The following is a 21,263-nucleotide window of genomic DNA, read 5'->3' on the forward strand; positions in this document are numbered from 1 at the left end:
AATGCAGCTCAGTATCGTCCCCGACTCAGCATGGCTTTAAGAAACAAAGGTCAACGTCTACAAATATTCTTAAAATTACTTAAGTTATCAGAAGCGCTTTTAAAAATTATAATCAAACTGATGTCTTGTTACGGAATTCAGTAAGGCTTTCGATTCCGTGAACCATCAGTTATTATTGAAAAAACTTATACTGTTAGGATTCCCGATCACGTTGACTAAGTAGATTTCAACATACTTATCAAACCGGACTCAGAGAGAAGTTTTTGAAAGCTCAATCTCTAATCTTGTTCACGTGACGTGGTGTTCCGCAAGGAAGCCACCTAGGACTAGAGCTGGATTCAGATTCGATTTAATCGATTCTTTACCCCCGGCAAAACAATGGATTCTTTTTTTTTTAGAATCGATTCTTTTGGCCATGCAACATTGCAATATGTTGTGAAATTTGTCTTAAAACGAGGTTTGTAGTTGAAAACTATTTTTCGCCTATTATTTATGTACAATTTGTTTCTTTTTAATTATATAGGTTCGTACTTGGTGGCAGGACACGAGGATAACAATGGACAAGTATTTGCAGTGTTCATGTAAGGAGTTAATTTAAAAACACTTAAAAATATGTTCAATACATGGTATCGTACACTGCTGTTGGGTACGCTCGACTGCTGCTTTCTCACTTGTTTTGATTTTGTTATTCACATTTATTTATGCTCTTATACTAATTTTTTTTATACGCAGAACCTATTTCCGACAAGGAAAACAAAACGGAGAACAAATTTAAAAGTAGATCGGAGGTATGGAAGTGTTTGAAATACATAACTGCAGATTTCGCCTAGTGCAACATATGTGCCAAAATTGTTAAAACCAGTGGCAACACATCGAATCTTTCCAACCATAATCCGAAAAGCCAATTGAGACAATTAAAACCTTTTTTGATCCTAAAAGAGCTAAATATATACAGAAATCAGTAGTGGAAAGAAAAATGAAATTGGACAACGCAATAGTCAAAATGATAGCAATAGATATGCAGCCATTTAGAATCGTCAAAGATAAGGCATTTTGACATGTCGTTACTTGACATGAGTTACTCGAAATATGAAATATTACCGAGCCGTAAGACATTGCGCAATGTTTTGCTCCTAAACATGTATAACGACATACAGACCAACATAAAAACAATATTAAAGGATGTAAAACAACGCGCAATAACAACGGATGGGTGGTCCTCGCGAGTCAATGATCATTACCTTACTGTAACTTGCCATTTTGTTCACCAAAGTTGCTTTAAGTCTTGTGTATTGTCAACCAGCAAGTTGTTAAGTGACGATGACCAGAAAATTGAAATATTGAGAGATCTTTAAGAGCAGTACTTGAAGAGTGGGAGGTCATGGATAAAGTAACCGCAGTAGTTACCAACAATGCAGCATCCATGATAAAAGCATGTAATCTTTTGCAAAAACTACATATGACGTGCTTTGCACATACACTTAATTTAATTGTACAAGATGCAATTGGCTGCCAATTGTAAAAATTTTAATTGAGAAATGCAAACATATTGTAACATTCTTCCAGAGCAGCATCACTGCTTACTCCAAGCTAAGAAAAGCTAAAGACCGGGAGTTTCCATACTCTCTTGTACAAGAGATGTCAACAAAATGGAAAAGTTCCTTAAAGGTTATTAAACGATTGATACAAATAAAAGATGCTGTTTCCAAAACCCTTCTGAAAATTGTTAAAGTCCCTGACCCACTCACGGCTTAAAACTTAAGTTTTTAATGAACTGGTACAGCCATTCGAAGAGGCGACCCTTCAGACATCAACGAATACTAAAGTGTCAATATCATTAATAATTCCTATTTCTTTAAGCTTATACCATAAAATCATCGAGCTAAAGATCAAATCATCATTAAAGATATAATAAATGTAGCAAGCAGACACACACACACACACACATACATATCCCTAAGCATCTGTTATACATACATACTACATTAAGTTAGGTCACACTTTTATTAAATATTACATCTCGGTTACAGAAACACTATGCTTGTCTCACTCCCTCATACTGTATACCCCCAACTCTTGTGAAATAGGCTAAGGCTGTAAAAATCTGTGCAATAAAGATCACTTTTGCTGCGACCGCCTAAGAAGAAACACCTAGAAAGTGCCATCTACATAAAGAGGCTCTTTCCGTACCAAACAAGAAAAGTTACGAAGATTGCGGCTTTGTTGGACCCGCGGTTCAAGAGGGAGGCATTTTCAACAAAGACCTCGGTGGATCAGGCTGTAAATGCTCTCGAAATTGAATTAACTGAAATACAAATGTCCCCGGTATCCGTAATGTCTGAGCCACCAACACCATCAACTTCATCAACATCAATGTTTGCGTAACATTCGGAAAAGATTGCGCAAAAAACTAAAACACCTCATGTTGACGCTATAATTTCAACGAGGCAGTATTTCGAAAATGTCCATACAAAAGCTGATTCCAATCCGCTTGAATACAGGAAGGTAAGTTTGTTTTCAATCGCACTAAATCCCAATTAATATTTGATTAATTTAAGAATATCTACAGCGAGAAGACCCTCTTGGCAAAATGCGCTGACAACTTTCTTTGCGTTCCAGCTAGCTCCACAAAGAGCGATCGAGTGTTCAGTGCGGCTGGAAATATAATTTATGATAGAAGAGCAGCAAAAACCAATGAAGACTGTTTAAAGCTTTTTTTTACTATAAAAAAAAAACCACAATTAATGTGTATATGATCCCTAAAAGAACAGAATTATCTGTCTATCTATCTTTTAAGCGTTTGGTATTTTTAAGAAAAAAATTAAATTTGAATGAATAAATGACTTGCCTCATGTAGTTCTCTCCTCTCATGTTGTGATGTATGCTGGACGACGTAAATATTTGCACTTGCAAGCCGATTTGAATAATTTGCATTCTTTGTGCATTCAGAATTAGCTGTTTTTAAACAACTATAAATGTAACTTAATGTCCTTTTATCGAAAGAATCTTTTCCTCAGAAGCTATTTTATTGGGTCGAGTGATCTTGAACGCATAAATTCCGTTACAGACCTTGGAGTCTTATTCAACCACAACTTAAACTTCACTGATCACATTGGCATCATATTTAGAAAAGCAAAAGGGGTTTTTGCCTTTGTCAAACGTTGGTCAAAGGAATTTGAGGACCCTATACCACGAAACACTTATTCATTTCCTTGGTTCGTCAATCCTAAAATTCTGCTCGTGTGCATGGTCACCTCAATATGCTAAGTATCAGGAGCTTATCGAATCAGTACAGAAACAGTTCCTTTTGCTAGCATTACGTGGTTTAAACTGGGAAACACATCGTCACCTACCATCTTACGTGGATAGACTGCGTCTACTGACCCTGCTCTCCCTCAAGGATCGCCGGGCCTGCCATTGTGTTATGTTCCTTCACCAATTAATCAGTGGACTTGTAAATTCAAGCTACCTGATTAGTCAAATACAGTTCTCCATCCCTGTAAGGTCAACTCGTCATTTTCGACCTATTACCCAGAAATTTGTAAGACTAATTTTGAGTTACATGATCCAATTCGCGTATTATGTTCGCATTATAATGATATAATGATTTCTTGATATTCACTTATTGCTCTGTAAATTTTAATGTAACAAACATACGTATATCGGCCAGCCAACCGGCCGTCCACAATTCACTGCTGCTGCTCCGGGCCTCCCCACGAGCCCACGAGCTCACTAGCCGCGAAAAGTAGGCCTGCCTTAAACCTAGACTGCTGCGCGGGATCACGTCAGCACCGATAGGGGAATACTAAAAGTTTAATTGGCGCTCAACATAAAATACCCACTGCGGTAAAAATTAGGGAACCATGTAAGTGAGAAAATCCATAACACAGTTTTGTTAAAATTCACATACACTACAGGAAAACCTTCTGCAGCTTCATACTAATATTTAACATTAATATCGTAATTAACTAACACTCATTAATTGATTGACAGCTTGATATAAATATATTACATTATATATATATTTTTACATAATAATATATTTTTTACAAATTAATTATATGTTATTAGAATATATAATTAATAGTGACAGTTTGCTATTCAAGATATTTATTATTGCGTATTGTTTGCATATTATTTTCTTTTTTGTGAATAACTAAATTAATATTTTGGTGCAGCTAACAGAAAATTTGGAAGTTAAATATCTCAACCGAAGCTAAAGAATAAACTACTAGCAGAAGATTTAAATACTAATTGATCATAATTAATAAAAACACCGTCTCATTGCTTCGTTTAATTGGGTGCATTTAATTCAGCTTTTATATGTCTCTTTGCTTATGCTCGAATTCTTGACATTAGCATCGCAGTCTTAGTTGTCTTATTGTCTCGCCACTCCACTTTTGCCAATCCGATACGGCCGCGCTCCAGCCCAGACCCCTCAGATAAAAACATATGTGGCCATAGAAATAAGAGAAGACATACAATGTAACGAGCCTTTAGATGCCGTTAAATGTCTGCCCGAATTTGCGGGAACGGAAGAATCGTACGTATCTTGGGGACAAGCAGCTGTAGCCGCTTACCACATTTTCAGACGGTATGATGGCAGCTCCCGCCACTATCAAGCGGTCATAATTGTTAGGAGTAAGGTCAGGGGTCCCGCTGATGCTGTGCTATCTTTGTTTGGGACTGTGTTGAATTTCGACGCGATTATAAATCGCTTGGACTTCACATACAGTGACAAGCGACTGATGCACGTCATCGAGCAAGAGTTAGGCACTCTAAGACAGGGTGGTCTAACTTTGTTACAGTACTATGATGAGGTTGAAAAGAAACTCACCTTATTAACAAACAAGGTCAATATGACGTATGAGGCGGCCATGGCTAAGGTATTGTGCGATAAATTCCGTGAAGACGCTTTGCGGGTGTTTATCTCCGGGCTAAAGCGCAGCCTCACTGATGTGCTTTTCTCGGCAAAACCCAAAGACATGCCGACAACTCTCGCCTTGGCGCAGGAAGTCGAATCCAACCATGAGAGAAACATCTTCGCAACAACGTTTGCAAGGAACCAAGAGGATAGAGAGCGCAAGCAATTCCCAAAAGCGCAGGAACGGCAACAAGCCCCTCCACAAACAAATTCTCAAATAGGTGCCGGGAAGAACCCGCCCTTTACTAAAAACTACAAGGCGCAAGTACACTCTGCTCCACGCAGCGACAGGCTTCCGAGAAACACACCGGAGCCCATGGACGTGGATCCGTCGCTTTCCAAAATGTTACAGCCGTCCCGTGCCCCGGCTTACCAGAACGCGAAGGCGGCTGCGTCTGGACGCTCGGGCCCTCCCAAGAGGCAAAGAATTATCCTCATAGCTCAGGGCGCAGATACTTCTGATACTTCGCCGACGCAGCCTCCAGTGCAGCGGAAAAGGTAGACGATGACGCCATCTGCGAGTATGACTCGGATGCCATTAATTTTTTAGGGGAAAATCCCTGCTACCATTCATCAGACATAGAGTAGCGGGGAAATTCATCCGCCCATACGAAGGATTGGACTGCCCGGATGCACCACCTCTGGTCAGAAAAGCATTTTTGAAAATGCTCAGCGACAGGAAAAAAGCGTTCACGGACCCTAATGAGGCCCTACCTTACAACACGTCGGTGGTAGCTACCATAAGAACTGTCGATGAGGAGCCCATCTATGCCAAACTTAACCCATATCCAATGGGAGCAGCCGATTTCGTCAATGGCGAAATTCAAGACCTGTTAAAAAATGGCATAATCCAAAAGTCAAAATCCCCCTACAATAACCCAATATGGGTAGTAGATAAAAAGGTTACCGCCGAAACTGGCAAGCGGAAAATGCGTTTGGTGTTGGACTTTCGCAAGCTGAACGAGAAAACAATACCCGAGCGATAACCCATGCCGAACATCTCGATGATATTAGGAAACTTGGGCAAGGCCCAGTATTTCACAACACTGGACTTGAAGTCCGGTTATCATCAAATCACACTGGCAGAACGCGACCGTGAAAAAACTTCCTTTTCCGTTAACGGAGGAAAATACGAGTTTCGCAGATGCCATTTGTATTAAAAAATGGGGCCAGCATTTTCCAAAGAACACGATATACTGCGAGAGCAGATCGGCAAATGTTGCTATGTCTATGTTGATGATGTTATTGTTTTCTCAGAGGACGAAAAGTCCCACATCCGGCACGTAGATTGGGTTCTTAAGAGCCTGCACGATGCCAACATGAGGGTATCAGCACAAAAATCAATTTTTTTTAAGAAAAGCGTTAGCTTTTTAGGGTTCATAGTCACCAACAACGGGGCCACTACAGACCCGAAAAAAACCATGGCCATTCAGGAATTCGCGGAGCCTAAAAACATATTTGAGGTCAGATCAGTCCTGGGCTTGGGGCTAGCTATTATAGATGCTTTATTAAACATTTTGCGTCAATAGCTAGGCCCATTTCGAACATTCTGAAAGGGGAACATGGAAGTGTCAGTAGACACAGATCCAAAAATATCCAGGTACAGTTCAGCGAGCCGCAACGGCTGGCTTTCCAAAAGCTGCGTAACATTCTGGCTTCCGAAGATGTCGTCCTCAGATATCCCGACTACAAAAAGGCATCAGATTTAACGACAGATGCCTCAGCGCACGGCATCGGCGCGGTGCTGTCCCAAGAGGGGCGACCCATAACTATGATCTCCAGAACCTTAAAGGATAGAGAAGTTAACTACGCTACCAACGAAAGGGAGCTGTTAGCCATAGTTTGGGCGCTGGCCAAACTGCGCCATTATTTGTATGCAGTTAAAGATATAAGTATCTTTACTGATCACCAACCGTTGACCTTCGCAGTGTCGGAATCCAATCCGAATGCGAAAATCCAAAGGTGGAAAGCTCGCATCGACGAGTCCGGCGCTAAAATTTTTTACAAGCCCGGCAAAGAAAACCTCGTTACGGATGCCCTTTCAAGACAACAACTTAACGATGTGGAAGAGGAAGAAGCTCTTTCGTGCGCAGCCACAATTCACAGTGAGACTACGGACAAACCTTTGAATTGCCTTTAAAACCAGATAACTCTGGAGGAAGCACGCTTTCCGTCAAAACGCAGCTTCGTACTCTTCGGAAACAAAAGACGGCATAACATTGACTTCACATGCAAGGAGTCATTGCTTGAATAGCTCGCGGACATTATTGTTCCTAAAGAATACTACTTCCCGAAAATGGACAAGCTAGCGAGCGAGATTGTAGCCAATTGCTAGACATGCGCTAAGGCAAAATATGACAGACATCCCAAAAAACATATGCTTGGTGAAACACCAGTCCCATCTCATGTAGGAGAATTGCTACATATAGACATTTTCTCCACAGACAAAAAATATTTCCTTACGTCCGCCGCCCCTCCAGTGTCTCAAACGGACAGGTGGAACGTTTCCACAGCACTCTTGTAGAGCTTGCTAGATGTCTTAAAATTGATAAAGACATTAGGGAGTTGAGTTAATTCTGCTGGCCACTGCCAGCCGACGTGGTTTAAACACAATCGAATGACCCACAATACGAGGTACAGGATAAGACTAAACACGCCCAAGATAAGCTCCGAAACAGGGAAAATGCTTCCCGACAAAACAGGGTGTTAAAAGTTGGCGAAAAAGTCCTAGTGAAATCCAACAAACGACTAGGCAACAAACTCTCACCATTGTGTGAAGAGAAAAACTGTGGAAGCGGACATGGGGACTACAGTCCTCATTAAGGGGAGGGTGGTCCACAAGGACAACCTTAAGTAGGCCAAGCATAACCATGTTATTGCTCGCCTGGTAATTTTTAATTTTTTATTGCTTTTATCCCTAGCCACTTGGCGTAAGTTTTTTATTACTATTATTTTTAATCGTGCTTTATTTTCCATGCTTTGGTGGTGGGCTACCCCGTTTTGAACAATCATTACAGTATATTCGAATTACAGGTTTACATCCATACCCCTGCTATTCCTTTTGACCATAACATCGGAACGCGTCACGGACAAAAGCTAAATACATTCCCATCGTTGATGGTCGAATTTTGGTATGGGAGGAATTCGCATTTGTAAAACACTCAGCGAATCTCTCAGAATATAGGCGCGTGGTAGAAGAGACTGACGGAATGACCAACATGTTCCCCCAGTCGCACATGCAAAAACTTTTGAGCGTTGATGTCGCTCACCTGCGTGACCTGCTCGACTCATTGAGCATCCATCATAGAGTAGCTTAGACTTCCTAGGGACGGCGTTGAAGGTAGTGGCGGGAACGCCAGACGCTGAAGATTTTGAAAATATGAAATTTAAAGAATTCCAACTAATAAATGCAAGCAATAGGCAATTAAATATCAATAACAAAGTACAGGACCAAATCAATATAATTTCCACAACTGTCAATCAACTTTTGAGGTCGGCTAAAGAATCCCAAATTGATACGGGCCATCTATTCGAGATGTTACTAACTCGAAATAGGATGATCGCAATGGAGCTGCAAAATTTAATGCTCGAAGTAACTCTTGCTAAAGTTAATATCGTTAGCCCTAGCATACTAGATCATGCAGACCTGAAAAGTGTGTGGATGGAAGAGCCCGCCGAGACCGCGATTAAAGACGTTTTGTCCGTAGCATCCGTTAAAATCCTTCAATCCGTTAACATTTTACACTTTATTATTAAATTTCCTAAAATTAAGTCAGCCTGCAATAGGATTACTATTTTTCCCGTGTCGCATCAAGACACCATGCTCAGGCTGGAAGATAACGTGATAGCGGAATGCGATGGGGAGATCCACACGCTGAAGAATTGCTCCATAACACCAGGGGCTACGTTTTGCCAGCTGGCGCTAAGAAGATCGTGCGCCCAAGAACTCCACGCTAGAGGCACTGCGCATTGCGAGATCCAGCAAAGTGACCTGCATCCCGTTACTTACGTCGACGATGGGATTGTCATTATAAACGCTCGCGTGAGTGTGGACAATGGCACTTATGTCCGTCCATATACGGGGTACATACCTCATCACCTTTACCGAGAGTGCCACGGTCAACGAAACCCGATTTGTCAACCATGACACAGCCCAGAAAAGGGCTCCAGGAGTAGCCAGCTCACCTTCCCTGAATGTCACCATGGAGCGCAACGTTCTCAGTCTTCCACACCTTCACCGTTTGAGTGAGCGTAATTTGGAGCATATCAAAAAATTCGGGAAGAAGGTCAACGACTATCGGTCATATCAGATGGTACTAATTGCAGGAGCAATATTCAGCGCGTTGATCTGCATCGGCTTGACCTATCGGCAAGTCACCCAGGCCGGGGGGAGTAGTTAACTAAGTTAACCGGGCGACGGCGATGACCGATCGTCCAAGAGCTCGCTCCGGCCAAACTGCTGACACAGCGTCTGGCCGGATGCCAGTTAAATTTAAGTTAAATTTTTGTTAGCTGTAAGTCAGTTCCCTTTTGGCATTCATAAAATAAAGAACAGAAGTTCTCTGCAAAACAACTCCGGCCACTGCCGAAATTCCTGGAAAAACAGACAGACTTCAACACCATGACGGAAGTATCGAACATGGCATAGTATCAGATCACAATGAAGGAGGAAACAAACCAATCAAGCAGGGGTATAAGCCGAAGAACACAAAAATCCAGGGGTAGGTCATGCGTCGGTGGCGTCTCGAGTTGGGGGCAAACAGCCCTCACAGCTCCTCCATCGTTTTGGTGAAAAAGATGACAAACGAGTAAAGACTTTATGCGACTTCATGCAGATCAACGCAAAACCTATCAAAAAGACGGCTACCCGATGCCTCTAATAAACTAAATTTTATCGTATCCGAGATCTCATCGTTTATACGAATATACACACGGAGCTGGGTAGATCGACTTGGCTAGTTACTCAACGGGTTTTATACCCATTATATTTATGATTTAGTGAGATGTCAAATTAAGCAAATCATTGAAATTTAATATTATCAACTCTGGACGGGGTGAAAAAAAAAAAAATAGATATTGGTTACTTATAGACGATCGATTATCGTTTTCAAATATTTATACTTGCATTTTACAGGACCCAGTTTCATTGACTGAAAAGCGCACCGATATATGGCGACGCCCCCAAAGTTGTCGAATCAATTAACAAAAATACGAAAATGGAGAACAACCTGCCCTACAAAGCGAACGAGTATCCCTATTTTATTACTTCCCCGACAAAAAGTTTTTCATTTTAAAATAATTTTTTGTCAACTTTTAGATATTTTTAAGGCCGTTACTTTAGAGTAAAAGGGTATATTAGATTCATCGGAAATTATGTCAATTATTTGTCAACTAATAATATTTTTAAGCCCGTTACTTGTAGAGTAAAAGGGTATATTAGATGCATTCGAAATTATGTGACAGGTTAAGGGAAGCGTTGCCGACCCTATAAAGTATAAATATTCTTGATCCTGAAACCCAATCGATCTAGCCATATCTGACTGGCTGTCCGTATGAACGCTGAGATCTCGAAAAACATAAAAAGTAGAATGTTTAGATAAGAATTCTAGAGCTTCTTGCACTCGCCAAAAAACGCCCAAAACGTTTAATCTGTCTGTCTGTTGTTACACATACGATTAACTTCACCTTAAAGAAATCAAGCTTTTGTAACCCCATTAGATTTTCGACCCCTCCCCTTAGTAAAATTTATTTTGCAGTCTAGATCAGATTTTTCAAAAGGTAGGAAGGTGGGCGCAGGAAGCTGCGTCTCCTTTTTGTAGATCCATCCTTTTGTTATGAGAACCTATTCGGGTATCTTGAGCCAAATAACTATATAATCTCCTTTCTTGCGAAATATTTATATATCAAACAAAAACACCTCTTAAGGAGGTAAAAAGTAGTGGCGAACGCTCCTTTAACAAAACTTTCTGATATCAACAATTGTGACGAAGAATGATACATTCAATAAAATAAATAAACTATATTAAATTTATGATTTCGGCCCGCAAAGTAAATAATCATTTACCTACACGTAAATTTTCTTTTGTAGCGTGCCGAATACATAAATTTAATATAGTTTATTTATTTTTTCGAATGTAATATAATTTTTGCTAAAGACGTGTTCGCCACTACTTTTTTTTTGCACAAGAGTTTAAGTACCCCAATACCATGACTAGGAGTCGTTCCCATATGGCTTGGCTATTGAAAAACCAAACACAGATTCGACCCCTAATCTTAGCTGAACGCCACCTTAAATTAGGCACAAGTTACCTATTTGAATAGCACAAGTTTGGAATCTCAAGGGCTGTATAGTTTCAGATTCCAAGAGAAATCTGTCGCTTCTTACATTTCCCGCTTAACTAGCGGGTTTTTCCAAAGTGGTAGAACAAATAGATCAAGTTTCCTATTTCGATTAGCTTCATGCTAGTAAAGGACCATAAAACCATAACAGATTTTCCGTTTGAAAAAATCTAATAAGAATATTTTTCATCAAATTGGTTTTTTTCTTGTTTATTCCTATAAGTATGAAATATTTCGTATACGGAGTTAAAACGAGTTGCACTTTTATCGCTTAATATCTTCCAAACGGTAAATTTTTAGGGCAAAAAGTGTTATACATCACAAGTTGAGGAATATCAAGGGCTATTTGAAATTTAAAAAGAAATCGTTTGACTCAATTTTGAGAAAATAGTCAAAAAATGGTTTTAAAACATAACTTTTTGTCATAACTTTAAATCTATTATATTCAGACAATTTTACTATATGAAGAGTATTTAGCAAATTAAATTATCTTTTCAGAGATTTATAGCACGTTTCTGTAGCATTAGTTGTTTAGATACTATAAGCATTTTAAATCTGGCTTTTTTTTTATTTTCCACTAAACTAGCGGGTTTTTCCAAAAGTTGTAGAACAAACGTTTTCTATTTCAAGCTACTTTATACACCCATAGGGTTTCCAAAACCCTAAAACTAAGAAGGGATGCATACAAACCCACAAACAAAGGGAAAAACATTTTAATTTTGGGAAGAAGAAAATCTTGTTTTTATACCCGTTACTCGTAGAGTAAAAGGGTTTACTAGATTCGTCGGAAAGTATGTAACAGGCAGAAGGAAGCGTTTCCGACCCCATAAAGTATATATATTCTTGATCAGGATCACTGGCCGAGTCGATCTAGCCATGTCCGTCTGTCCGTCTGTCTGTCTGTCCGGATGAACGCTGAGATCTCTGAAACTATGAGAGCTAGGCTATTGAGATTTGGCGTGCAGATTCCTGAGCTTCTTACGCAGCGCAAGTTAGTTTCAGTAGAGTGCCACGCCCACTCTAACGCCCACAAACCGCCCAAAACTGTGGCTCCTAAAAAAAAAAAACTAGCTAAACAGCCGGAGACTTTTATCCCCACCGTATCCAGCAGCTCCAATTTTCTAAACTTTTACTTTTACACTTTCACCGCTTTTTCACCCAAACAAATCTATATTTCGAAAGTCTTGGTATTTCGGCCAAAGAGCTAGTGGGATGGCTCTGAGGGCGCCGAGCTGAAGGCTACCGAACGGGTCGCAGGTTGCGGATAGCGAGCGCCCTGGTTCTCCAGGGTAGCTACGAATAAGCGTGGAAGTTGGACACGGCCCGGCTACCGCCAAGCCCCCAACATGAAGCGCAAATAAGTAGCCCCGGACAGTCAGCGGGTATCTGCGCCGTAGCAGTACCGACGTCGCGCTTGTGCTGCCGCCTCCGACAAATAGCTCACACACACCCCCTTCCCACACTCTTTGAACCTACCTCTTCCCTACCCACACAACTCATCTCACCCCGGGCTGGACTAAGGTGTCACTCGTACCGTGCCGAGAGTCAATCTGGCTGGGAGCCCGAGTCATCAAATAACTCAGTCTCAAACGGTGAGCTCAGGCAAGTGGCGACCGCCTGTTCTAAGTCAGCCTTACCCGGGTACGGCGGATCTCTGCCCGGGTGGACCTGTCCTTTCTCCGCAGCTCGTGGGATTTAACATGGAGAACTCAAATAACAATAAACAAACAGACTGCACAAAACGAGAGCCCGACACTCTTATAAAGTCGGAAGTCGTAACCAACGACGAAAGAAAGAGCAAGATCACGGCTCTGACTACCCCAGTCCACGTGACGTCTACCCCTGCCAAGGCCAGCGAACCACGCAGCCGGCTAAGCCCAACTCGCCATAGCGACAAGCCCAAGCCTCCCACCAGCGTAGGTGTGGCTAACCAGTCACTCCAACCTGAGGGGAGCGCCAAAGCCGGTCTCGTGGTGAGTACCAGGGCAAAGGAGTTCAAGAGGGTTCCACCTAACCAGGCTGGACCTCTTGAAAGAAAGAAGGCTTCCAGGATCCTCAAACGGCTGGCCACCAATCCGATACGTGAGGATCAGACTTCGAAATTGGATTACCAGAAAATCCAAGAGGACATAGCCTGGGCGAAGGCAGTTATCCCAGACTTCGACATCGCTATGACTACCAGCAACAAGCGTGAGAGGTCGATGGAGTCAGCTCAACCAGCGAGCAAGAAGGCCAAAGTAACCAACCGCGGCACATGGTCGAGATCCTTTGCGGAAGTGGTAAAGGATCGGAAGATCATTGGAGTCATCGACCAGAGCGATGAAGGCGGAAGGATCCCAAGAAACCATTGGGGTCTGGTTAGACGGGCCCTTGCGACAGTGGCCTTGAAAGTGCTGGACGAAAACCCAGGACCGCCACCCGATTGCACTGATGCAGGGTGGTACCAGGGCAACGTAAAGTTGATCGCCTGCGAAGACGAGAGATCGGCAGCACTGTACAAGGCTGCAATTGACAAAGTCGGCGAGGTCTACCCCGGGGCCAAGCTGGCAGTTTGTGAGGCTGCAGACATCCCGTCTCGACCGAGAGCGAGGGTGTGGCTGCCGTCTGAACCATCGGAACCAGAGGCTATACTCAGCCTGCTGACCAGGTTCAACCCAAAACTTCCAACAGACGGTTGGAAGGTGGTCAAGGTGGAGAAGACCGAGCGAGTCACCATGAGCGTGGTCATCCTCCTGAACCAGGCATGCTTGGAACCCCTCGCAGCCCAGCAGCACCGAGTGAACTACGGGTTCGATAAGGTGCAGCTTCGTATTTACGACACAGACAAGATAGCGGCAGACAACCTGGCTGCCTGTGCGTCGTACGAACCCCCGAGCGACGACGAACCAGATCACGAGGAGGCCACCCTCACCGGCTACGTGTCAACCGACTCGGAGCTGACGGAGAGCCTGAAACAGCTGTGCACCCAGGACACAGCCCGACCAGGGCGCTCTGTCCTCCAGGACATAGCGGAGGAAGCGGAGGGAACCCAGCCCGACCCCAGTCCCAAAGATGGTGCAGTTTCTGCAAATTAATCTGCACCACAGCAAGGCAGCATCCGCTGCCCTCCTCACCCGCCTGGCAACAGGCAACATAGACGTAGTCCTCATTCAAGAGCCATGGATTGTTGGTAACAACATCTGTGGCTTATCAACCCCCCTTTACAAGCTTTTTTACACCAAGGACAAGGGTAAAACCAGAACCTGCATTCTCACAAAAACACACTTTAACACATTTCTTATTCCACAGTTTAGCGAAGGCGACCTTACCACGGTCAGGCTGGAGCTAAGCGAACACACCCATCACACCATAGCATCATTCTATCTGGCTCACGACCACGAAGGGCCACTACCAAACACCACTACACAACAACTCATACACACTCACTCATCTAAGGAACTCATCCTGGGTGGGGACGCTAACTCTCACCACACACAATGGGGAAGTACAAACACCAACGAAAGGGGTGAGTTACTCTACGATTATCTCCTTCAATCAAATCTATTCATCTGCAACAAAGGTAATGACCCAACTTTCATCACTAGAAATAGGAGGGAAGTACTAGACATTACTCTAATATCTGATCCCCTACTTAACCAACTTGAAACGTGGAAGGTGGGGACCGAACACTCATTCTCAGACCACCGGTACATAGAATTTACAATAAGTCTAGACCATCCTCCAGCCGAGAACATCACTAATCTAAGATTAACCAACTGGGGATACTACAAAAATCTCCTCAGCAGGAACCTACTCGCTCCCCCGACACGCATACACAACCGTCAAGAATTAGATAACCTAGTCAACACTTTTACCGATATCTGCGGGGAGGCCTTAAAAAGGGCTTGCCCAAGTAGAACAGGCAAAACAAAGCACAAACCCCCATGGTGGAACCCAACCCTGGCGAACCTTAAAAGAGAGTGTAGAACTTACTTCAATAAAGCTAAATATAACAATAGCGAATCCTCCTGGAATCTATATCATTCAAAACTAAGCCTATACAAAAAGGAAATAAGAATATCAAAACGAAGAGCCTGGGCTAATTTCTGCAGTAGCATAGAATCTACTGCGGAGGCATCCAGACTCAGAAGAATTCTAGCTAAAGCTCCAGCTACCATTGGCTATCTTAAAACCAATGATGATGGCTGGACGGAAAACAGTCAGGAAACCCTTGAACTGCTGTTAGACACACACTTCCCTAACAATACCCAGGTAGTGGAGGACCTCCACATAGAGGAGAATCTAGACGACCAGAGTATTGCCAACATTTCAAACCCTGACCGCATTCAGTGGGCTGTTAACTCTTTTAAGCCCTTCAAATCACCTGGCCCAGATGGGTTCTTCCCGGCCCAGCTACAACGGACATTAGATATGTCCCTTCCCTGGCTGACAGCCATCTTCCACGGCTGCCTTGCTCTAAACCATATTCCAACAAGGTGGCTGGACGTTAAGGTAATTTTTATACCGAAAGCCGGCAAGCCCTCCCACACCAACCCAAAGGACTTCCGCCCGATCAGTCTCTCTTCCTTCTTGTTGAAGACCCTGGAAAGGCTAATTGACACCCATATCAGACTAACCATCGACCATAGCCTACTCTCTGACGCACAGCATGCGTACCGTAAGGGTAGATCAACCGACACCGCCCTCCACTCTCTAGTGTACAGTATAGAACGAGGCTTCCACAATAAGGAATACTCTCTTGCAGCGTTTCTAGACATAGAAGGCGCCTTCAACAACGTCACCCCAACGGCGATCACTGGTGCTCTGACTGAACTGGGCATTGAGCGGCCCATAGTGGGACTCATACACACCATGCTAACCAGCAGGGTAGTGCACTCCACTATGGGATCGGCCCTCTCGACCAGGAATGTCAGTAGAGGAACCCCACAAGGGGGAGTACTCTCACCTCTTCTATGGGTTTTGGTGGTCAACAAACTGCTATCACTTCTAGAAGAGGCGGGCACAAAAGTGGTAGCCTACGCGGATGACGTGGTTATCCTACTGCAGGGCAAATTCCCGCAAACCCTTTGTAATCTGATGGAGACAGCCCTATCCACCCTTTCCCGGTGGACGGCTGGCTGTGGACTGGGAGTTAACCCGGAAAAGACCGAACTAGTCCTCTTTACAAGGAAGTACAAGATACCAATTCTAGTTCCCCCAAAACTACACCAAACGCGCCTAACCTTCAGCAACCAAGCAAAGTACCTAGGTGTCATTCTTGACAAAAAGCTCCTCTGGACTGACAACATCCTAGATCGCACACGCAAAGCGGCCATAGCCCTCTTCGCTTGTAAAAAAGCCATAGGGAGGAAGTGGGGTTTCTCCCCCATGATAGTTCACTGGCTATATACTGCAATAGTCAGGCCCATTCTCCTCTACGGAAACATCGTTTGGTGGCCTTCTCTAGATAAGAACTGCAACCTCCGGATCCTTCACAAGATCCAAAGGAGCGCAGAACTCTGCATCAGTGGGGCGCTGCGCACTACCGCCACTGAGGCTCTAAACACAATTCTCGATCTCCAACCCCTGGACCTACTTGCCAAAAGCTGGGCATCTGCAACAGCGCTGAGGCTCCGTGAAGCAGCGGCATGGACAACGGGCTCCACGGGTCACTCCATTATCCTATCAAAACATTCACCCCTACCACGTTATACAGACTACGTCCCACCCATAGTCAACTTCGAAAGAAGATACAAAATTCATATACCCACCCGTTCAGACTGGGACAACCTCCCACATCAATTCGTAAACGCCGTCAACATATACACGGACGGCTCCAAGTTTAACTCCCAAACAGGTGGGGGAGTCTTCTCCCCCGAATTAGACATAAAAGTCTCATTCCGCCTACCAGACCACTGTAGTGTTTTCCAAGCGGAAGTGATGGCAATTCAGGAAGCCACTACCCACCTGAACACGTCTGTACATAAGGACAGTGATATCTTCATATTCTCGGATAGTCAAGCTGCCCTCCGGGCCCTCGACTCCTACACAACGAGCTCAAAAACAATCTCTGAATGCCGCAAATCTCTTAACGAGATGGCCACTCATCTGAGAATCAGCCTCATCTGGGTGCCTGGGCACCGCAACATTGAGGGCAACTGCATAGCAGACGAGCTGGCAAGACAGGGGACAACCGCCGATATCCTTCGTGATAAGGACACGGTAGGGATGCCCATGGCTACCTGCAAGCTCCATCTCAGGCAGAGATTGTATACTCTTTCCAATAACCGTTGGAACTCAATCTCAACATGCCACAATTCTAGACTCACATGGCCAAACTATAATACGAAAAGAACAAGAACTCTCCTACAATGTAGTAGGGAGGACATCTCCACTCTCCTAAATGCCCTCACGGGCCACTGTCTTATAGGGACTCATGCGATAAGGCTGGGTTTAAGTAACCACGACTTCTGCCGCAGCTGCAAGGAGATAGACGAAGAGGAGAGCATCGAACACCTCCTATGCTTCTGCCCAGCGCATAACCTAAAGCGCTTTCAAACCCTAGGTAGCTACACACTTCCGAACCTTGCGGCCATTCAGGACGTAAGCATTCAAAAATTACTATGCTTCTTAAGAAGAACAGAATACTTCGAGAAGGCAGAAAACCCATGAGCTAGGGAAACGGATCTTTCAGAGATCATGTGGTATCACAAGGGGCCCATTGTGGCCTAAGTGAGGGGACTAATAGTTAGTCTCCAACCACTCCTACCTAACCTAACCTAAAGTCTTGGTATGCAATCTTCTTAGTTTATGCGATAGCTTTCGATTGGTGTATCACTCGTTACGATCGGATCATAATGGCAGATTTTCAATTCTGCGGCTATACAAGGGTGGTCAAAAGTATTTTCACAAAAAAAAAGTTAAATATATTCATAATTTGAACTCACATCTTGTTAACTTTGGCATCAATGGAAAGGTAATTTAAATGCCGTTTGAATGATACAATACATTTCTTAATACATTCAGTACTTATTGAAAAGGACGAATTTGTGTAAAAATGTCCTTTTTGAACTTTTTTCCTCGACTTGAAAACTTAAATTTTTTGATGCAAAAAGTTTCTTCAAACAAAAATAATAGTAACTGCAAAAAAAATTTTTCAAAAATTATTTTGCTTATATTTTTTATGATTTTTTAAAGGTGACACTGTCGGAAAAAATTTGTATGAAAAAGAGAAAAATATGGCTAAAATGCATGTTTCTAAGCATTTTCAAAAAATCATAAAAAATATAAGCAAAATGATTTTTGAAAAATTCTTTTTGCAGTTACTATTATTTTTGTTTGAAGAAACTTTTTGCATCAAAAAATTTAAGTTTTCAAGTCGAGGAAAAAAGTTCAAAAAGGACATTTTCACACAAATTCGTCCTTTTCAATAAGTACTGAATGTGTTAAGAAATGTATTGTATCATTCAAACGGCATTTAAATTACCTTTCCATTGATGCCAAAGTTAACAAGATGTAAGTTCAAATTATGAATATATTTAACTTTTTTTTTGTGAAAATACTTTTGACCACCCTTGTATATAGTAGTTGTCTTCGCAAGTAGTAGTAGTAGTAGTTGTCTTCGTCCACAGTGATAAAAGCATTTAACCTATAAGCTTTATATATTTTATAATTCTTAGCGTTTAGATATTTGATTTCACTTAAAAATAGTTGTGAAATATATTACCTTGGTCTTCCATAATACTGCTCTGATCCAATAGCAAAGGACGACTTCCACGAGCTTTTTCAATATACATGTATGTTAATTCTGTGCCTTGATACGGTTGAAACCCATTTGCCATTTCACAACAAGTGATTCCTGTGGAGTATATGTCTATTTTTTCGGTGTAGCCAGAAAGGTTTTGATTTAAAACTTCTGGTGCTTTCCAATACAACTGATTTTTTTTTCCCACCGTTGATCCATACAGCACATTCTTTTTTTCTCCTTGATTAATAAAAGTTTGGCAATCACGAAAATTTGATATAACAGCTTTTCTAGAATTTATAAGAACATGCTGAGCTCTTATAGATCCATGGACACAGTTCTCAGAGTGAATATATGTAATAGCTGATAATACATCCTTTATGATAAGTGCTATCATAATCTCCGGAAAACCTTGAAAACAAGATATTGCATCAGAATAAATGTATAATAAGACAAGAAGATACGAGGGATCAGAAGAGTTAAGATTATTATTTCAATACTTATTTCAAAGTCCACAGAATCGCCACATGATTTTGAGTTCTATTTTTACATAAAGAAATTAAAAATATAAGTTGTTCCTAAAGTTTTATAAAAAAATCCAAAACTTACCAACCAAAGTTATCTGAGTTTTATTTTTTTAAGCAACAATAAAACTATAAGAAAAAGTATTGATTTTGGATTTGTATATAAAACTAAAGTAATATTTTACGAGTAAAATTAAACTAAAACAAGAGAGAACGCTATAGTCAAGTGTCTCAACTATCAAGTTACTCAGCTTTTAATTTGAAAATTGATAAAAAGTTAAGTTACAATTTTAGGATGACAGCTTTATAATTGGAATACGCATCGAAGATTCGCTATTGGAGAGATAGAGGGGGAAACAAAAAGGACAAATTGCTTAAATTGTGAATTATTCAATAGAATAATTTAGCCGCGCACTCTGCTCTCTTTAAGCGCCGGAAGGTATTGACGAGACCAATACATTTCAGTTAAATTTGTTTGTCTAGCATGAAAACTGTTGGCGCCACAGCTACGCGCGGTTTGTGGGCGTGGCACATCAGCGTAACACACTTGCGCTTCGTACGAAGCTTAGGAATCTAAATCTTAAATACCAAATATCAGCGTTCATATGGACGATTTCTTGAAGTTTGTGGGTAAATTGAATGGGAAAGATCATCACTTCCGGCAAATGTTTTGTGTGATTATTTGTTAATAAGCGAACGTGTTCCGGAATGCATTTATTTCCGACTGTGTTCTGCTTTCAAGCCTTTTTGTGTGGAATCAATTCAAAGTTATGCGCGCAAGGGGTATGTTTGTATATTGTTTTAGTTTAACATATACTTTTATACATAAAAATATAATAAATTTACCAGAGGTATACACTTTTTGAAGCAGAATTTCACAGTTTTCAAAACACATATATGGGAATATCAGATATGCATGCTGATTATACAAAAAGCAGTGAAGGATTGTGATAATATTTTTATGCTTAAAACGACGAATAGTCAAAATTTCATTGCACATTGCCGTAAGCTCTTCTATTGGTTGATCCAGAGACATTTTTTTAATAGCTAAACATTTATTATTTAAATCATATCCCATGTAAACTGTTCCATATTTCCCATATTTTAATATTTGCAATAGTTTATAGTGGCGTATATTGTTGCTGCACATCTCAATCAAAAATGACTTATGTATGTGGCTATTTTTCTGTTTGAAATCCAAAAGTGCATCTTATACCCGATTCCCACAGAGAATACACCATCCACTCTTTGACGAATTCTGTATAAGAGCTTCTTTACACACAACCCATTCCTAGGAAAATGTTGTGATGTTTAACTGATGTGAAACTTCGACTTTATCGTTAAGCCTAGTACTCAGATCGGCTAAGAGTTTCACTAGTCGAAAAATATTATTCTTTGTAGTGTGACCGAAGTTTTCAAGTTCACCCGCCACGCATGTGGCATGGTCTTACTGTCAAGTAGCTGGGGTTGTAGTCAAACGGAAACAAATCAATTGGAGCAATTAAAAAAAAAAGAGTCTGCTGGTGCATAAAGAAATTAAAATAAAAATAAATTAAATTTTCAACGAATGTTTTTATTTATGCAAATTGGAAGTTAAAGGCTTCCTTCTCGTCCCACGGATGCTCCGCCATCTTTCCCGCGCCATCTGTAGTCCAGCTCCGAGCTGGTCAATAATGGCTGGTGATGGCTCCTCCAGCTGTCCCTTCGCGGGCGACCTTATTTCCTCCTCCCTATAGAAGCCGGCGCATCCTCT

The 21,263-nt window shown here is 41.9% G+C and overlaps 1 protein-coding gene across 14 annotated transcripts in view; it reads right to left on the bottom strand.

The window, feature by feature from the left end:
- Positions 1-20,684, bottom strand: part of LOC119562564 (putative serine/threonine-protein kinase STE20-like) — a 244,685-nt gene extending 224,001 nt beyond the window's left edge. For 7 of the 14 annotated variants that reach the window (XR_005221886.1, XR_005221887.1, XM_037875770.1 and 4 more), the window contains exons 1-2: positions 20,357-20,684; positions 18,969-19,397 (exon numbers count right to left, since the gene is read on the bottom strand). Coding sequence is in view for 12 of the 14 variants with exons in the window: in XM_037875770.1 (XP_037731698.1) it covers positions 18,969-19,397; positions 20,357-20,660 (733 nt within the window). In the remaining 2 variants the exon portion in view is untranslated. The remainder of the gene's footprint in view (positions 1-18,968; positions 19,398-20,356) is intronic. The other 7 variants (XM_037875773.1, XM_037875776.1, XM_037875777.1 and 4 more) reach the window with 2 other exon arrangements.
- Positions 20,685-21,263: the final 579 nt, after the last annotated feature.

The sequence above is a fragment of the Drosophila subpulchrella genome, unplaced genomic scaffold, assembly GCF_014743375.2.
Source record: "Drosophila subpulchrella strain 33 F10 #4 breed RU33 unplaced genomic scaffold, RU_Dsub_v1.1 Primary Assembly Seq61, whole genome shotgun sequence".
In the NCBI taxonomy this organism is placed as follows: Eukaryota; Metazoa; Arthropoda; class Insecta; order Diptera; family Drosophilidae; genus Drosophila; species Drosophila subpulchrella.